We start from the raw sequence: 19108 nt of genomic DNA, 5'->3' as shown, positions 1-19108 counted from the left end.
GATCACAATTGTTTCTCCACCCGACTCCCTGCACCCCTTATCAGCAACGTCAACAAAGGGACTGTGTGTTACATGACTGGTGTTGAATTTGACAAACAAGCCCAAACAATCCCCTGAGGAGTCATTATACCTTAGTCTATGGCAACGTGCAACACTATCACCACCACATTGTATAAATCTGTCTGGATTATAAAGAAAACATGCTAAATAAATTCACAAAAAGTTTCAATTCAGCCTCCAAGCAATAGTGATAATAGAAACCTTCTAAAGACACTCAGCATTTTAAAATATAAACATCTTCCCAAAACCTTCATCAGAAAAGGTTGCAAATGAAGCTCTCAACTTAGCCCACAAAATAAATGAAATTGGCATGGATCCATTAACTATGCTTCTTATTCAATACATCATGGGAAAGTGCAATTATTAGTACGGACACTGTTAGTGTCCAGAATGCTTTTGGATCTGTCAATCTTCGAAATAAAAAGAAAATTCTGTACAAACCCAAATCAGTTTTTGCTGGGTTTTTCCTTCTTGTCACACGATCAAAAATACTCTAGTTACCGTCCTTTTTATCCTACCCCCTTTATCTATGTAAATCTAGTAAAGTAGGTGTTCAAAGTATTAACTCCTTGACAGTGGAGCATTCATTACTGGTAAAGGGTTTCATTCTGGAAAACAAATTAGCCTCAAAAGGGTTAACTGTGTCTCTAAAAGCTGAAACAGTGCAGTGTCTTTGTTTCAAACATAGTCCACAAGTGTTGCCAGTAAAATAAAACAGAACCAATCTGTTTCAGACACTATATTTCTGGCAAGGTTTCCATACTCATTTACTTTAAAAGTTATTAGTTTTTAGTCAACATTATAAGAGTATGTCAACATTTGTCATGGCAGAAAGCCCAAAATTATTATTAGTCGGCTACTGGTTAAATTGGCCCAGGATTAAAAAGTTCTAATAAACATTCCCAAATATTGGAGTTCAGTAGAAAACCACATTCAAGTTCTGTTCCACAGGATATTACAAATACTTAACCTTCACCAAAATTAAACACACTCACATGGTACAATAGGTTCTCTCTCAGTACAGCAAATATTTCACCTAACAGTAAATTAAGTCATGCCTAGGCAGTGTTTATGCTGGTTTAGAAAGAGAGGAATTTAAAAGCAGCTGTTCCTTGTGAAAACAGAATTAACTCTTCAATCAGTAAGAGCAGATGAGCTAACTGTTGGGCCGTATCTAGGGCCCGAGCTCCTTAGCTTGAGTTAGCTGGCATGGGCCACCCCAGGGTTTTTAATTGCATATGTAGACATGCCCGAGAGACATACAGTAGTTAAACTGACCTAAGCCCCAGTGTAGACACCACTAGGTTGACAGAAGAATTCTTCATCAACAAAGGTACCTGCTTCTCAGAGAGGTGTATTTACTACAGCAACAGAAGAACCCCTCCTGTCACAAGCATCTACACTATAGCAGTGCCACTGTAGCATTTCTAGTGTAGATGTACCTTCAGTAACCAATGGGAATCCTTGAATCACGCATACAACTATCAGTGGTTTCCTGAGCCTTGAGAGCCCACTTTTGGTGTATTTTTATTAGCTGCAGAAGATTTACCTTTGCCTCCTGACAGCTTAGAAATGTTCCAAATTTAAGTAGTGTTAACTCTTGTAAGCTGTAGGAAGCAGTGGGGGGAGGGGAGTATGTACTATAAATGCAGCCTGAGATATTGTTACAGCTATTAGGAAGCTACCCTTAACTGCCTACAAAAATCCATCCCAAATCATAGGAAATATATCAACCTGAAAGCACTGCCAGGAAGAGGAGAGGTAGACGAAAAAGAGAGATTGAACTCACAATGTAATTAATCCATATGATGCATGGACACAGATGCCTGGATTATCAGCTAAACTGCACCCATGGAGTATCTCTGATAAGAACCAGAGTTCGTTCTTTCCTACAAAGCCACTGGTTAGCACCACTTGGACACCCCCTACCCCCCAGCTTGTGGTAGTAGTAGGTCTGTTATCCTCCCATGAGAAGATAGAAACAGCCATACTGGCAGACCAGCTCCAGGGTTTTTGCCGGCCCAAGCTGTGGGGAAAAAAAAAAAAAAAAAAAAAGCCGCAATCGCGATCAGCGGCACTCTGGCGGCAGCTCCACCATGCCGCTTTCTTCTTCGGCAGGAATTCGGAGGCAGGTGCTTCCCTCTGAGAGGGACCCGCCACCAAATTGCCACCGAACAGCCCGATGTGCCACCCCTTCCCCTTGGCCGCCCCAAGCACCTGCTTGCTGGGCGGATGCCTGGAGTCGGCCCTGCATACTGGGTCAGACCAATGGTTCATCTAGCCCAGTATCCTGTCACTGACAGTGGCCAGATGCTTCAGAGGGAATCAACACAACAGGACAATTTGGAGTGATCCATCCGCTGTTGTGCAGTCCCAGCTTCTGGCAATTGTAGGTTTAAGGACACCTGGAGCATGGGATTGCATCCCTGACCATCTTTGTTAATAGCTATTGATGGATCTTTCCTCCATGAACTTATCTAATTCTTTTTTTAACCTCGTTATACTTTTGACTTTCGGAGCATCCCATGGAAATGAGTTTGACAGGTTGGTTGTGCATTCGGTGAAGAAATATTTCCTTGTTTGTTTTAAACCGGCTACCTATTAGTGTCAGTGTTCACATATAATGAACCAGTAAATTACAGGTTTCAGAGTAGCAGCCGTGTTAGTCTGTATCCGCAAAAAGAACAGGAGTACTTGTGGCACCTTAGAGACTAACAAATTTATTAGAGCATAAGCTTTCATGGGCTACAGCCCACTTTCCGAAGAAGTGGGCTGTAGCCCACGAAAGCTTATGGTCTAATAGATTTGTTAGTCTCTAAGGTGCCACAAGTACTCCTGTTCTTTTTGCAGTAAATTACAATAATCCAGAGTCAGTTGAACTTGAGTACTGTGTTATAAAGCAGGGGTTCTCAAAGTTTTTCTTTCTGAGCCCCCCCTTCCCCCAATATGTTATTAAAAACTCCACAGCCCTGCCACAATTACTGTTTTTCTGCATATAAAATTAAGGGCCGGTGTTAGGGAGTAGCAAGCAGGGCAATTGCCCGGTGCCCCACACCACAGGGGAGGCCTGCAAAGATAAGTTGCTCAGGTTTCAGCTTCAGCCTCAGGGGACAGGGCTTGGGGCTTCAGCCCCGCATGATGGGGCTTTGGCTTTCTGCCCTGGGCCCCAGTAAGTCTAACGCTGGCCCTGCTTGGTGGGCCCCTGAAACCTGCTCGTGGGCCCCCAGACTCCTTGTTGAGAATCGCTGTTATAAAGGATAGTGTGGGGAGCTACAGAGGAAGGTTGGTTGGCCAGGTAAAAGAGGAGGTGGAACAGCTTTAGCAGAAGAAAACAAATCAGTGGCAGGGCAGGGGTTGAAACACATCATTCCTCCATCACCAGGGACTAGGCCCCATCCTATAGGAGCTGTTGCCCCATCAGCATCTCGAAAATCATGGATCTGGAATCCTTAAAGGAGGCAGCAGTTATAAAAGATCCTGAATACAAAACCATTAAAGTATTTCAGCAGCACAAGGCTAAGCTGAAACAACTTTCTTTGAGCTGCCTTTCACTTCTGCAATCGAAAGCGTATCTGGCCCTAACATAAGCAGAGACATCAATAGATCCTCTTGCAACTAGGAAATGGAGGAGAGTTTGCAGAAAAACCAAAACATCAAGGTGAATTAAAACGAGTAACAGAAAATTTTAAACACACACAAATAATGTAGAGCTGGTTGAATTACAAAACTTCCAAATGCAGTTCCTCTAGTGAAGAGCTGTTTGTAAAGGCCACCGGAGAAAAGCCTTTTCCATACTGAAACAAATTAGATGTGAAGCTGGAATGTCAGTTCACAAACATTATAAGATGAGCTACTAAAATGGGAATATAAAAAAAACAAGCTCTTTGTTTCAAACTGGCAATAGGCAGAATAGATCAGCAATTCTAAGTGTGATGAGAGAGTATGCTTTTGTTTTTAGTTTACAGCAATTGCTGTTCATACTGGGACTACAGTTACCTAAAAATCTATTCAAAATAGGACTGCTGATATTTCACAAGAAGTATGGAAGAGAAAAATAATACTTCCATCTAGATCAGAGAAAATAATACTTTCATCTAGATCACGTTTCCTTTGTGAGCAGATGTCCTAAATTTACCAGAACTGTCTCAATTTGGTGGGAAATCTCCTGTGTCAGACAGCTGCCCCCAGATTTTATTCCTGTTTTATGAAGATCAACAATATAGCATCTTCTTCCCATCTCTGCAGCTCCTCACAAATGCTCCTGGCTCTCTATCCACTTATTACCTGAACACTGTGTGTTTTCCCAGAGGCAGGGGTGCCAGAATAGAGGGGGCCGGGGGCCATGGTTACCAATTTTGCTCAAACATGTTCCTGGAGGTTTCCTCACATGACATAATCTTTAATTAAAGATTGAGACTCCAGGCAAATCCTGGAGGGTTGGCAACCCTATGCCATGGCCCTCCCACTTTTCAGCAGGGGCTCCATTCCCCCCCCCTTCCCTTCCCCCCGGGGTGCCGCCCCCCCCCAGCCATGCTGGCAGCTGTAGCCCAGCTGGAGAGCCTGGGCAGCTGTGGAGCACCACGCCGCAGACCCTCCAGCTGCCAGGGGTGGGGGAGTCGAGAGCAGCCCCAGGCCCATCCTCCTCTCCCCCAGGGCAAGAGGGTTTGCGGCTCCCCACATGTGTCTCCGGCTCTGGGGACGCAGCCCTCCAACCTGCCCTGGGCGGGAGACCGCAGGGCACGGACAAAGACAGGGGCTGCTCTCGTCCCCACACCTCCCCCCCCATCCTGGGCAGGTGGAGGATCCGCAGCTCCCGGCTTGGCTGGGGGCAGGGCCTCAGGTGGAAGAGGAGGGGCAGGGAGGCCTGGCACCTGCCCCCCCACTTTTGGGCATGCTCTGCCGCCCCTGCCCAGAGGCCTCTGTGCTGGGCCACATACATATTGCCCATCAGTCTGCCACTTTCTCACTGAATCAAGCATGCTCCTGAGAAATGGAGTATGAGGTGTCCGAAACTGTATTGTAGTACACTCAATAGCATAGAGGGACAAAAGACAGCACAGCTGGGCCCAGTACCAGGATATCTGGGTCTAAGAATATTGTTACAGGACAGAAGCTAGAAGACCCTGGAAGAGGAGGAAAGTAATTGGGTGGGGAGAGAACAAGCATCCCTCATGCCAACAGGTCTTTCCAAAAGCTATTTCAGTCCCTTTTCCATAGTAATGGGCCTCAGATTGACCCACCCACCATCTCTGAGCCTAAACTCTACCCATCAACCTCTCAACCTCCCTCCCATAAGAAAGTTATGCACTCTCTTTACAAAAAGAGTTTATATAATGTCCAAATAAACTTCATCTAATTTCAATTAAAACAAAGTTTAAATGAGAGGCAGAGCAGTGTTATTGATTAAGTTTGAGGGTTGCAGCCAGGAATTCCTGTGTTCCAGTTCTGGCTTTGCCATTTACTTGTCTTGTGATCTGATACATGTCATTTAACCTTGGTTTCCCCATCTGTAAGACAGGGATAATAGTACTCCCTTACCTCACAGGAGTGTTGTGCAGATGAATTTGTATCTGTCCAGTGCCTTGAGGATCAACTGTGCTACATTAAGTACTAAACAAATATTTTGGTTTGCTTTTGAAAAAAGTACAACCACAGCTTACTTTTGTTAAAAATTTGTACTGTTGTTTGTAACAGCTTCAAAGAAAGCCAATAAAAGATTCCAGAGAAGACAAGAATTGTGTTTGTAACAAGATGAAAGAAAAAAAAAATCTGGTTACTCCTGAGCTAAACTATTTATATTACAAAAGGCCAAAGAGGCATATTTGTTTTCTAGAATAAAACAGCGTAGTAACGTCACTGAGGCTCTTTTCTACATATAGAACTCTTACTGCATAATATGGTAAGCAATTTCAATGGGGGCAAATGAAAATGTTTTTATAAAGCCTTCATATAGTCAACATTTGCCTGTGGCACAGTTTAGAAGTTGGTTGGAAGACTTGCAGTTTAATTCTCATTCTAGGTGAGCACTGCCATGTCCAATGCTGCACATACACTCTATTTTATTTATAAATTAGCCATTTGAAATTTGTGCGCATTCACTAGTGCACTGCCTCTGCTTAAAATATTTTCAAAGTGGGCCTGCTATCACATACACAAAAGTGATCATTATGGGCCTGATCCAAAGCCCACTGAAGTCAATGGATGACACTACACTGAATTCAGCAGGCTCTGGATCAGGCCCTACACAGCAGCTACATTTAGAGATAGGCGTCTTCCACTGTTAAAAGGTCCAATACAGAACAAAAGGGTTGCCGGTCACTATAGGAAATGTTGCCCCTCAGAAATTATAAAAGCATATGCCATGGCATGCAAGGGATATCCAAGCTACATCAGTATTGATAGGTGACACAGTTATACTGTCAACTGCCTTCAAAATGCTAACAAGCATTTTTCTCCTCTAGGGTGTCCCAAAAGGATCAGTTCAGTGATAGACTGAAGGAGCCTAGCTCATGGAGGATTCTAAGTGACCCACATTAAAATTCTGTTACCAAATTGAATGGCAGGTTAGAGTGATTTCTCTGTCTCCACTGGACTTAACCCCAACCTCTGCAAACTGCTAGATCTGACAAAAATGTAAGTATTATTACTAATTGTATTATGGTAGTACATGGTAACCCAATCAGGATAGGGGTTCCATTGTCCTAGGTGCTATACAAACTAATTAGGAGGAGAGTCCCTTCCCTGAGTGGCTCACATTCTGACTCACTGGGCTTGGAAGTTACCACATTTTTTAAATATTTATTTTTTGCCTTTGCAATGCATAAGATGATACCTAGTACCTGAGACTTAAAACATATCCAGTGGAAGAATACCCCCATACCTCATTACAGAGTCTCAGTCCTCACCTTCTGTTTTAGAGTGCCACAAGCTACACAATGCAATATACGCAGTAAGCGTTTAGGAACAAAGTATAAACAAAGTACACCTAATATAGGAGTTGGATGGTTGAGCAATGTGGTGTCCTCATTTGTGACTGAGAAAGCATTTTTGTGTAAATGAAACAGCTAATTCCAGTCCCTTAACCTTCTTTGTGAGCACACAAGCCCGTAGGGTATAGATTTATCACAAAGTAAGGGGGACATTTTTGTGGGAGCCCCTTGTTAAAATATTGGCACCACATAACTGGTTTGGTCCTTGACCTTTTACCCTTTCTTGTCTGACTGTAGTTCGGTCTTGAACCTTAGCCATCCCATTCACTCTGATGTCGCTCAGTCTACTCAAAGGACTTTAGTGGGAGTTTTGTCTGTGTAAGGAGTGTAGGATGGTGCCCCTAGCATTTAATTTGCTTTGTTTAATACATCAAGCCCTCACTATATGTAAATGTACAGTCCCAAGCAAGCTGAAGGTTTCACAACAAACAATAAAAAGTTATTTTTATGGACAACTGCAGCACAGTGGGGCAGGGCCCCCTTGTCTTCTGCCCCTGCTAGGCTCACAAAGTCACTCTGAGATCCTGGGTTTTGTAACCAGTAGTGCACTTTATTCTCCGGCTTGTTCCCACCACCATTTCACCACGTACAAGTAACCCTTCACCATCTGCAGGCAGGAGGAAGGGGAAAGCTACCTCCCTACTTCCTTTCCCTGCCTTTTTCCTTTTCTCTTGCTCTCCCCTGGCTTCCTTCCTCTGAGGCTTTTATGCACCCCCAGGCTAATTACTGTAAGTAGCAGCTGTCTCCACCTCCCCAGTTAGGGCCAGGCTACCTCCAGCCCACTCTAATTTGTTCCCCTAATGAGGAGCAGGCGTGACAGAGGGCTGGATCTGCAACCCTTTGCCCAGCTCCCTGTCACAACAACAAATTTTTAATTTTTACCATTTGTTGAAAGAATAGAAGAGCTGCAGATTAAGCTAGGTATCAATGATGAAAAGGATCCCCATATTTTAAGGATTGTTCTTTTTTAAATTAAATTGCTGAACTTCATGTCTTCAAAAGAAAAGTGGTGGGAAAAGGTTAAAAAACATGTTCAAAAGAACAATTTTGCAGAAAGTCTCTTACATAATTTGAGCACAATTTGTGCAAAAAGCCTGAGGCTTATTTCAATACTTATGGACTTCCTTACCACGACCCCAAGACAAAGGATCTTCCTTTGTTCTCTTTAGAATGCTGTTAGTAATTTTCAGGCATATCTCATGTGTTTTAACTGTTGAGTCAAGCAACACATGCAACACAAAGACCAATGGTGCTAAGTAAAAAACAACCCAGATTCATTTTGAAGTTAGCGTTTCATTGCTTTTTACTCTTTACTGGTCAGATCCCAAAACCCACTTGCCTGTGAGGTCCAGCAAATCCACCACGTCTAGGAAGAACTCAAGGAACACCCGGCGGAGGCAAAGGAGGCCTACAAACAACATGCAGACTGCAAGAGACAGAAGGGGCTGGAATTCAAGACAGGCCAGAACAGGGGTGGCCAACCTGAGCCGGAGAAGGAGCCAGAATTTACCAATGTACATTGCCAAAGAGCCACAGTAATAAGTCAGCAGCTCCCCGCCCCCCACTCCCAGCGCCTCCTGCCCACCAGCAGTGGGCAGCTGATCAGCGCCTCCCTCTCCCTCCCTGCACCTCCCAATCAGCTGTTTCAAGTTGTGCAGAAGGCTCAGACGAGGAGGAGCGAGGGCATGGCAGGCTCAGGGGAGGGGGTAAAGTCTGTGGCAGAGCCAGGGGTTGAGCAGTGAGCACCCCCCAGCACATCAAGGCTGGAGCTACAGGCACCAACTTTCCAGAGTCGGTGCCTATACAAGGAGCTGCATATTAACTTCTGAAGAGCTGCATCTCTCTTCAGAAGCCCTTCATAGAAAACATTTCCAAGCCCAATGCAACCACTCTCTGACACCTGCCCAGGTCCAGGTCGACCCCATGATCAAGCAGGTAAATTACGTTCTTCTTCGAGTGACTGCAGATGTGCATGCCACTGTAAGCATGTACATATCCTGAGCACAGTCACCAGAAATTTGGTGAAAAAAGGAGTTGCCTGGAAATACGATAGGGTCACCAATGGGGGAAATAGGGGGTGACATAAGGAGCAGCAAGTCTAAAATCTGGGTGTACAGATTCCCCAGGTAGGGACAGCCTCCACCTAGCAGCTCTGGCTGTGGAAATACTCAGCAGGTCATGAGCCTCAAGAGCATGTGCGCGCACACACACACGACTTGCCACTCATGGAGGGCCTGATTGTGCTCAGGAATTGCAAAGGTCCTGCCAATCTATCCTCAAAGAAAAAAGTCACTAGTAATTTCAAATCACTGATGTGTAAGTTATGTTCTTTTATAAGGCTAAACCAAATACATACAGAAATCATATCATGCAGCTATGCCAATTACATTATTTCTTACAGATCAGTCCTGCTGCTAGGATATACACCTATACCCCGATAGAACACGAATTCAGATATAACGCAGTAAAGCAGCGCTCTGGGGGGCGGGGCTGTGCACTCCAGTGGATCAAAGCAAGTTCGATATAATGCAGTTTCACCTATAATACAGTAAGATTTTTTGGCTCCCGAGGACAGCGTTATATCACGGTAGAGGTGTAGTCCCAATATCTGGTTAGTAATTCTAATAACTAAAGTTCTTAGTGTTCCATGATTCAGCACCAGCCTCTGCTGGGAATACATGATATAACCTCCTGAATTCCCTTCCAATCCTATATTTCTATTATTCAATTTGGTAACACATTGCTATACCAAATTAGGCATGCGGAGGGGACATATAATATTGGTTTTTGGTGGCTTTACAAATAGGTATCCATGAAGACACTAGGGTAAAAACTGGGGAGGAAATAAAGGGTTACATAAGTATTTTGAAGACAAACTTTTATAGTTGTTGGGATATGCTAGCTGCACTCAAAATCCTCTTGTAGATCTGCTTGCAAAACTCTTGATAAACTGCCATGTAGACATATCCTCAAATAACACTGTTCATATTGAACAACTATGTTGTTCGGGCACTGCTGTTAATAAAAACCTCATCATCAGCCATCACCTGCCATAGCAGTATATTATTCCCTGACAGGCAGATTATGCTTCTTTGGGCAAATTACTGTCTTTTTTACAAGGGTAATTGGTGGTGCTGTATCAAAGGGCTTGACATTGGGCACACTTAGTTTAACATCTGCCTCTGGGCTCAGTCATTTATAGGCATGATATTGGATTTCCCATCTATGTGAAGAACATAGAGATTTGTTTATTATTTAAGACCACAGAGCCTAAGTAGGTTAATTCCATATTGACAAAATGCCTTGCAGACAATGGCATGGCTGATTTAGTGGTCTTCAACTACATTTAGCTAAAACAGAGTTAGTTCTGACTGACTTTCCTTTTGGCTTTATGCCTCAATTCCTGATAAAAATACACTCAGTTAATGATTTCCATGAAGGGAAAACGCGGTCTTTGATTCTGAGCTGTCCTTTGAACACAATGCTCACCACATTATTAAGATTTTATGTTATCATTTGAAAAACCACTGCACCATGTTTATCCTTGTTGGGATCCAAAAACATTGTTCAGTCTTTTATCTTTTCCAGACCAGACTCTTGTAATGCATTACTTGCCTGTTTATCAAATAGCTGGATTAACAAAGTTCAGCTTGTACTGAACTGATCTGCCAGTGTACTATACTACATGGAAAATAATCAGGAACATATATTCTTGTTCTTGACCCTTTTATACTATTTATTCATAAAATAAAATGACTTTTAAAGATTCTGCTGTTGAACTACACCACTCTATATGGCCAATGCCAAGTTCCAGTCACAAAGAGGCAAATACTGATTGGGTAGCTGATGGAGCATTTTGTCAACAGTCTCCAAATTTTGTGACAAGCAATACAGTATTTTAAATCTGTAGGATATTGCAGTTTCCCCGTTTCTAAATAGGAAAGAAAAACCAAACATTTGCTTTGTGTTGATTTTTCTTAAGAATCCTTACAGTTTAAGTCTCTTAAATATATTCTGCCAACAATTACAATCCTTACGTTTTTGGTTGCCACTTGAATCTGAAGTCAACCCGGCTTGAAAGAAACAGCAGCAGTAAATTAATTTCTGACAAGAAAGCTTTGTCCCAGATCTTATCCTCTCTTCCTCCTTCTCAGAAGGTCAAATTAACTTAATATTCTATCCTATAACTGGAAAATATAAATAGCTTACTGCTATCATTTAGATTCCTTTTAATTTCTGTTTATTACAACCCTGCTTTTGTTTTTAGTATATGAAAACCAAGTTAAGATGTGATTTACACACAAAGAGATGGTGCCTCTTGAGAAGCACCTTTACCACCTATTGACGTTACTACCACTGTTGTGTCCAAAAACATTGATCTTACATGATCGTTGATTAGGATTTGAACAGTTTCAACTGGCACAGTCTCAGTGAAATTAACATACAGACATGGGATACTCTCTTCTCTATTCTGTGAATAGGATTTATATTCAACAGCATTCATTAATGACATGATACCAAAGGGCAAGCCTTGACATAAAGCGGACACCTAATACTATCTCATTCGGAGAGTATTTTGTTTCCAGAGATGTCATGCATCCACATTGGCATCCCAAAGTGAGACTAACTGCATGAACATACACATAGAAGCTAAAGTCTATTGTACCATAGTCTAGATATAGAAGTGGGAATGATGTCTTATCCACAGCAGAGATAACATTCATATTTGCAAGAAGCAAGCAAAACTGGTTTTCTGCTTACGCAAGTTCTAAACTACCAGAAGAGTGGAAGTATTTTCTCTCTGACCAGGATCTGTTTCAGAAAGGTGGAGACTAAGACACGGGGCCAATAGGTGTTGGTTTGTTTGTTTGGGTGAGTCCCACAGTAGCATCAGAATCTCAGGAACTGTGATATTAATTACTGAGCCTACTATGAGCTCTGAAGTGTATGGTCTCCATGCAGCCCCTTGTCTTCTTACTTGTGCTTAAGATCAACCTCCAGAATATGGAGAGAAAGAGCAGTGACATCCAGACTTTCCAGTTAGTCTTCCTTAGCTCCCATGATGATCATTCCATTGATGTGTGTACGCTCATATAACATAGTATTACAGCATTATGAAAGTATATTAGAATTCATTAAGTTGTTCTTGGATCCTTAGCCCTTATTCTGTTACCTAGTTTAAGGTTCTTAGTTTTACTCATAGCTGGAAAGGGATTGAGGTTTTGACTGGTTTTGTTAGCTTGTTATCCCCCTTCTTGTTTGTCTAGTTATTCCCCCTCATGTTCCCTTCCACATCCATAACCAGGAAAGACTGTTGTGCCCATGGGACCAGGATAGAAGGCATACAAGGGAAAAGTACTACTTCCTTGGCATGCTCTCCTCTTTCCCTATTCCCCTATGGGCCTCCAGCTCTACAGATAGGACGGGGAAAGGGTTTAAAGTTTGCTCTCAATTTATTTTCGTGAAGAGCAGGTAGCAAACTAGAGAAAAGGAAGAAGAAAGGAAAAGCCAGCTAGGGGGTATAAAAATACTTTAATTATGTCCATGGTTATCTTGCTGGTCTGTGCCAGAGAAAGGGAAGACTCCATAACTTGTGTGGGAGCAGATCAAACACAGAAAGAATGTTTGATAGTAGTTATGTCAGATCAGACTAGTGGTCCATTTACTCCAGTATCATGTTGCGGAGAATAAATAGTACTGATGATTAAGAGAAAGGCACAAGAAACCCTACAGCTGGCAGTTATGGTATAGCCTGCTAACAGAAAAGTTTCCTCCTAATTCCTATTAAATAAAGGTTGGTTTATTCCCTGAAAAAAATGTCAGTTGATATTTCTTCCAAAACGTATTCTCATGCTCTTAATCTCCTTGCTTTGTGATTGTAGATGATCCCATTATCCATATAAATGTTGACCTTTATTAAAATCCTGCTTAGTCCTTGGCCTTAGTGATATCTTGTAGCAGTGAGTTCCATAAGCAAATTGTGCATTGTGTTGAAAGCCAACCAAAGGAAACATTTTTTTCAGCTAGCTGCTTTTCAGTTCCATTGACTGTCCCTTTGTTCTTGTATTATGAGAAAGCGTTGAGAGAAGTGCCTGACCTAACTTGTCTATAATATACAAAATGAGTATCTTTATCATGTCCTTCCACATCCATCTCCTCTCTAAAATTAAAGACCCAATCTTTTCAGTCTTTCTACATGCAGAAGGTCTTCCATTTCTTTAGTTGCTCGTTACCAATCTCTGAATCCAATTTTTCTGTAGATGAAGTAGTGTTCTCCTCTAGTCACTCTAAGTGAGGGGTTGCCATTAATGTATATAATTTTTCTGTATTATTCTCCATCCTACTCCTTAGTCACACTAACATTGTTTGCTTTACAATAGATTTAATAGCTGTAGCAACTCCACTTGACCAAAGTTTCCAAACTGTCCTCAGAATCCCCAAATTTTTATTTTTCACCTACATCTTCTGTTTGCCACTGACTTGCTGTGTGACAGTGGACAAGTTACTTAACCTGTCTAAGAAGACAAAAGAAAAACTAAATTTATTCTGGAAAATGCCAATATTAAGCATCTATTTTCTATGTATACTGTAACTCCAAGGTAAAAAGCTATGTATCACAAAGAACAAGTTTCACCATCTTAATGATTACTTATGAAAAGAAGAAATTGTTTACTGTTAGGGTAAAACTATTTTAAACACTTGAGGGAGGGGTTTGTAAATGAGTTTGAGATAGTATCTTTAGAGCACACAGCATACAGAGTAAAAAGATACATATAAAATGCTTTACACTTCAATTCATACAGTAAGTTCACTGACTAATTAGAGTGACAGGTAAAATATTACATACAGACTAAATATATTCACTGCATTAAAATACATACTTATTTTACACATACACAAAACCATATACATGCACACACGGAGCCATACAGCACTTATTGGTATTTTACATGTTCACAAAAAGTGTTAGAAGAATATTATTCAGATGAGGGGAATGTTTACATGGACATGTGAATTAGGACTTTAAAAACAACTCCATCAAAAAACCTATTCTAACTTCACAGATTTTAGTTCAGAAGGCAAAGTTTATGCAAATGTTGGGTGACAAACAAGCTTCATGTCAGCAACTAACACCAAGCAATAGCTTTTCAAGGCTAAGCATTCACACTTATACAGCTAGCTGCTTTGCTAATGCAGTAATACAAAATAATGGTAGAAGGCGCCCAATAACGTTGGTTAGATTCACTGTAAATGCTATGAGAGACAGCTTAACCACAGAGCTAGTGAAGAGAATTCTGTTTATGTTGAAAAACTTTAAAGGAATGGGCTGCATATGTCTATTCCTGTAAGTGCTTTCCCCAAAGTGTGTGTGGGTGGTGGTGTTTTTTAAACCCACCCTTATGACTGGGGGAGGAGAGGGGACAGATTTTCTCAATATTGTTTAACAGGACCAACAAAGGGGTGTTCAACAAATGCTGCTTTATTTTTTCCCCTCACAATGCTGCAAGTCTGCTGTAGTCTAAGCAAACAGCATTTTTCAGACTGGCAGTATAAGGAGCATTTTCTTGTTTATATATAAAAAGTTAAATACAAATCCAGAACAATTGACCGGATCAAGATTATTAATTACAGCTATTGCATTTTGTCACATCTATTGAAAGATATATCCCTATGCTCTAGGCTTTTGTTTGAATATACAGTAGTTGTGATTTTACTTTCTTTGAAATTTGATAGTTTTGCCTATGATAAAGATTATATACCACCTGTTAAAAAAAACAGGTTCCAACTTTTATTTTAAATGAATATTTAATTTGACAATTTTGTTCCTTTATACAAAACTGCACATTCCCATAATAAAATAAAAAATTAAGATATTTACTTAGTTAGTAAATGAGCTCTGAATTAATGCAAAACATTTTGCAATATGGGTGACAATGGGGATTATGAGATTTCATGGTTCACAAATAATTAAAACAGCACTACATAAAAAACAAGCAAGGGTTTCCTGCACTCAGGGTTTCCTGACTTGGTTAATTTGATCTTAATAGCAAATATTATTCTATTATGTGTATATTTTCTAAAAGGCCCCTAAATATCACAACTGTAATATCAAATACTCACACATATAAAAGTACACTGACAAGTACAAGTAAAGTATGTTCTTATTGGCTCTTAACACACACAAACTGTTTAAACAAGGTGACATGGATGGACTTCTTTCAGTTTGGATCAGTTCAACTGACTACTGGAAGCAATCATCTTTGATGCAGTCATACTAACCATGCACAATTTAGCAATCTGCCTTCAAATTACTATGCAAACAAGCCTAATGAAAATACATATTTTAAGTGATAAGAGTCCCAAGGACAAGTTTTTCTCACCCTGTCTCCAGTTGGACCTAATCCTTAGGGTCACTATTCTCTTTGCCAAAAAGGCACACAAAGAAGACTAAACATTAATCTGGAGTATCAAATATTGGAGTATTAAATGAACACTGTGTTAAATTCACACCTTTTGCAAACAAACTATTTAGTCAGTTTTTCCCTTAATCCCACATTAAAAATACCCCTCATTTTGGAAACATTCATTTTTCATTGATTAGCGAGTCAGATTAGACACAGTTAATATTAACTCTAGTTAACAGATTAAGTTTTCCGATTTACTTATAATATTAAAGATGCACTTATCCTCATTTCCTCCCCGGACCTGATCAGCTACAATTCTAAGTTTAGCAAGTAAAAATAACTGACATTAGGCATTGGAATATACAAGCGATGCATCTATCAGGAAAGGAAATTTCTCACCTGATAGTTGCAGAGATTAGTTTTATTATACAAAAGACTGCTGATAATAAAGAGGGTTTGCCTCACTCCAATCTGAAAATGCACATTCTAGAGAGCAGTGCAGAATGCACAAGACAAATCAGATAAATAGCTATACGTGGCAATTTATATTCAAAGAGTAATCTAGTTTTCCCCAAACATATGCAGACTGTTCGGATGATAAAAGCTGCAGAGAAAAAGAAGACAGAAAAAGAGAAAACATATCAGCAGACTGCACCTCCGTCTCTTTAGCTGGGCTGGTCACCGTCTGTACTTCCAAGGAGCAGTTTGCCCTCTTGACCGCGAAGTAAAAAGGGTAATCCTTGGCCACCATTGTGGCTGCAGGAGCAGCAGTTTCGGATGTCACAGCTGATTCTATCGGAGTGCAAAATTCAAAGAAAGCGGAGTCTCCCCTCCACGGCGCCCAGCAGTTCAGTAATTGAAAGACCCCGCACTAGCCTTCTGATAGCACAGCATAACCTATGCAACTCCTGGTCTCGAATAAGGCAGGAAAAAGACAAGCTCCCTATGTCAGTCAAGAGTAACGCAACACAGCTTATTACTAACCTAAAACCCGCCCACTAGCCCAGGATGGGGGAGGGGATGGGGGAGAAATATTCAGCTGAATCAGTGGAAAGGAGCAAATTGTTTAAACTCACACAGTTAGCTGCCAGTGGAAAACACTTAGAGAAAATTATGCTATTTTCAGCAGAACATTACTCATCTTCTCTCCTACACCTTTACGCACCGCCGGCTATGCGTCAACAACGTTAAATGACATAAATATGAATTTTAATTGGACATTATCCCAGCTTGTTCCTTGCAGGACAACTTGCAATTTAATTAGTATCTCTTTGTTGGGTCCTCCAGACAGTATAGTATTAACCATCAAATGCAGAGCTTTATTGTCCGAAATAAAATCCTAGTTTTATTAATTTCCTATGGATTGTGTCTGCTGAATTTATATTATGTGGTGTGTAAGGGCACTAATTCCAGTCTAGGAGAACGGGTGGGGTTAAAAAGTATCACAACATAGCCTTATAGCATGTGATATTTTTCAGTTTTTATTAGTCCAGCTTGTTGCTTTTTCCTGTTTGGCAGGGAGTAGGTTTGTTTTCTTTTTAATTACGCTCTGCATCCATTGTTTACGCAGAGAACTCCCTCCCCCCCATTGTAGCAGACTGGGAAAGTGGAAAGTACCTTTGCCTGATTTGTTATACAGTACGATTCAGTGTATAAGCAGCCAAGTAGTGAAAATTGCCTGAAAAAAGAGAGGAAGTGTCGGGCCGTCTTGTTACAAGAGGAGTATGGGATCTGTCTGACAAAGGAGACAAGGAAAAGGAAGCTGTGAGTAGGAAGTTGGGGGAGGGGGAAGAGAACACTTAAGAGCAGTTTCAGACACGGAGGAGGAATGCCATAAGGAGATAACATTATTAGAGAAACTGTTTTCAGGGAGGGTTATAGGAATACATGAGAATTTTGTAATTTTCTCCAAAGCTTGATAACAGGTATTAGTGCCTTCAGAATTTAAGCTCTTTGTGGGAGTTACTTTTATTTGCTCAGCACATATTACCCACTTTAGAGTGCTGTGTACATCTATGGGGCTTTATGAATAAATAGTAAAAATAATAAATAATGGAAAGGTTGTAGTCATAGTGTTAGCCTGAGAAATTTAGCATTGTGCTAAAGAACCATATGCAGATCTAGCACTGGGAATTTGGAGTTGATAATTACTAGTACTCAACTAGGGACTATTAGGACTACTAGGATATAGTGAGGGCCATTAGATCATTTAACTAAAAAGCACCTGTAACATTGGAAGGAAAAGGAAAGAGTTATCAGTGCAAGAGAAGTTTACACCCTAGTAGTAAATGTCATCTATAATAATATGAACCAAAGCAGACTACAATGCGTAGATCGTGCAGAAACCAGAAGGCTAGTCTAGTTTATTCAGAAGACCCTTGCAGAAGAGAATGGGAAGTTTTTGTCTATGAAATGTCATATACGCATCTGCTGTATAAATAATCTGGTAAATTATAACCTACATAATTTATAATTCTAGGCTGTACACGACAAAGTTGTAAAGTCCTCAGTAGTACTTTTATATGAAACACTATAAAAATATGAAAATATTTTAGTTTATGCAGAGATTCCATGTGTTACTTGCTCCCTAAACTACAGGTCATGATTTTTTCTTCTATGATGGTGTTGTTTTACTTTTCAATAATTTGCTTTTACTGGGCCTCAGTGACATGTTTGGGTGATATACTGTATCAACTGGTATTAGAAGATGTGTATTAGCACTTTGTTCCTTAGAAATCAAGTATATCAAGCCCCAAAATATGTAGTTTTATGCCAATCTAAGAAGCAGAAGTCCAGAGAGTACTGCAGCTATTGTGCTATCCGGTGTCAGGCTGTAGCGGCCTTGATTTTAAATAATGCCTGTGTGTTTGTGTATGGGCTTGTGTGCTAACAATCAGCTTCACTTAAATCAATAAGACAAAGTGCTTTTCAGGAGTTGCCCTAAAAAACTCAGCATTCTAATCCTATAAAGTGTTTCACAACATAAGCAGTGTTTCATACAGGAAAACAGTCTACTGGTTCAGGGATTGAAATAATGAACTCTGGTTTACATTTCCAGGAAATGTGCCAGTACAAGGATTCTGTTTTTCCTCTACTGATCAGATTAGTGCACTGCAATTTAAATGAACTCTCCTGAGAGACAAGAGGAGACCATTTCAGCAGGGATGCAGTACCCTTACTGGTACAGGAAAGGGAGACTCCTTCTAGCAGTGTTTCAGAGCAGCCTTTTCATGGAAGGATAGATGATAATAATCTGTCAAAATCCAGAAGAGGATTTTTCAGACCTCTCAGATCTTTGGCTATTCTGGCAGACATAGTAAAGTTTCTATATAAAAAATGAAATCTGGACCCATAGTCTATGAATAGCACAATATTTTATAAACTTAATCTACCAAGTCAACATCATGCTGCTACAATTCCAAGCAATTCCCAGGAAGAGAGAAAGAATATGTACAGCAAAGGCTTGGAAAACTTTGTGGGTATTACTGACCGGGTAGCCAGTCAATCTATTTCAGTTTTCCGTGTGTTCCTACATACATTATATAAGCTATTTCTAAATGGTCAATTACAAGCCCATTTTATAGGCTTGTTGCTTCTCTTCTAAAAAGGATGAGGACACAAAGTGACTGTATGTTCCTCAATCTACTCTTTTTT

The 19108-nt window shown here is 40.7% G+C and overlaps 1 protein-coding gene across 5 annotated transcripts in view; it reads right to left on the bottom strand.

Moving 5' to 3' along the window:
* Positions 1 to 19108, bottom strand: part of ARHGEF3 (Rho guanine nucleotide exchange factor 3) — a 254116-nt gene that overhangs the window by 43461 nt on the left and 191547 nt on the right. The window contains exon 1 of one of the 5 annotated variants that reach the window (XM_054036259.1): positions 16110 to 16387. The exons of the other annotated variants lie outside the window; for them this stretch is intronic. Coding sequence (XP_053892234.1) covers positions 16110 to 16205 — 96 coding nt within the window. The 5' untranslated portion in view covers positions 16206 to 16387. Of the gene's footprint in view, positions 1 to 16109; positions 16388 to 19108 lie in introns of those variants that run through there. 5 annotated transcript variants of the gene reach the window in all.

Source organism: Malaclemys terrapin, chromosome 7, assembly GCF_027887155.1.
Source record: "Malaclemys terrapin pileata isolate rMalTer1 chromosome 7, rMalTer1.hap1, whole genome shotgun sequence".
Taxonomy (NCBI): domain Eukaryota; kingdom Metazoa; phylum Chordata; order Testudines; family Emydidae; genus Malaclemys; species Malaclemys terrapin.
This window is presented reverse-complemented; position numbering and strand designations above follow the sequence as displayed.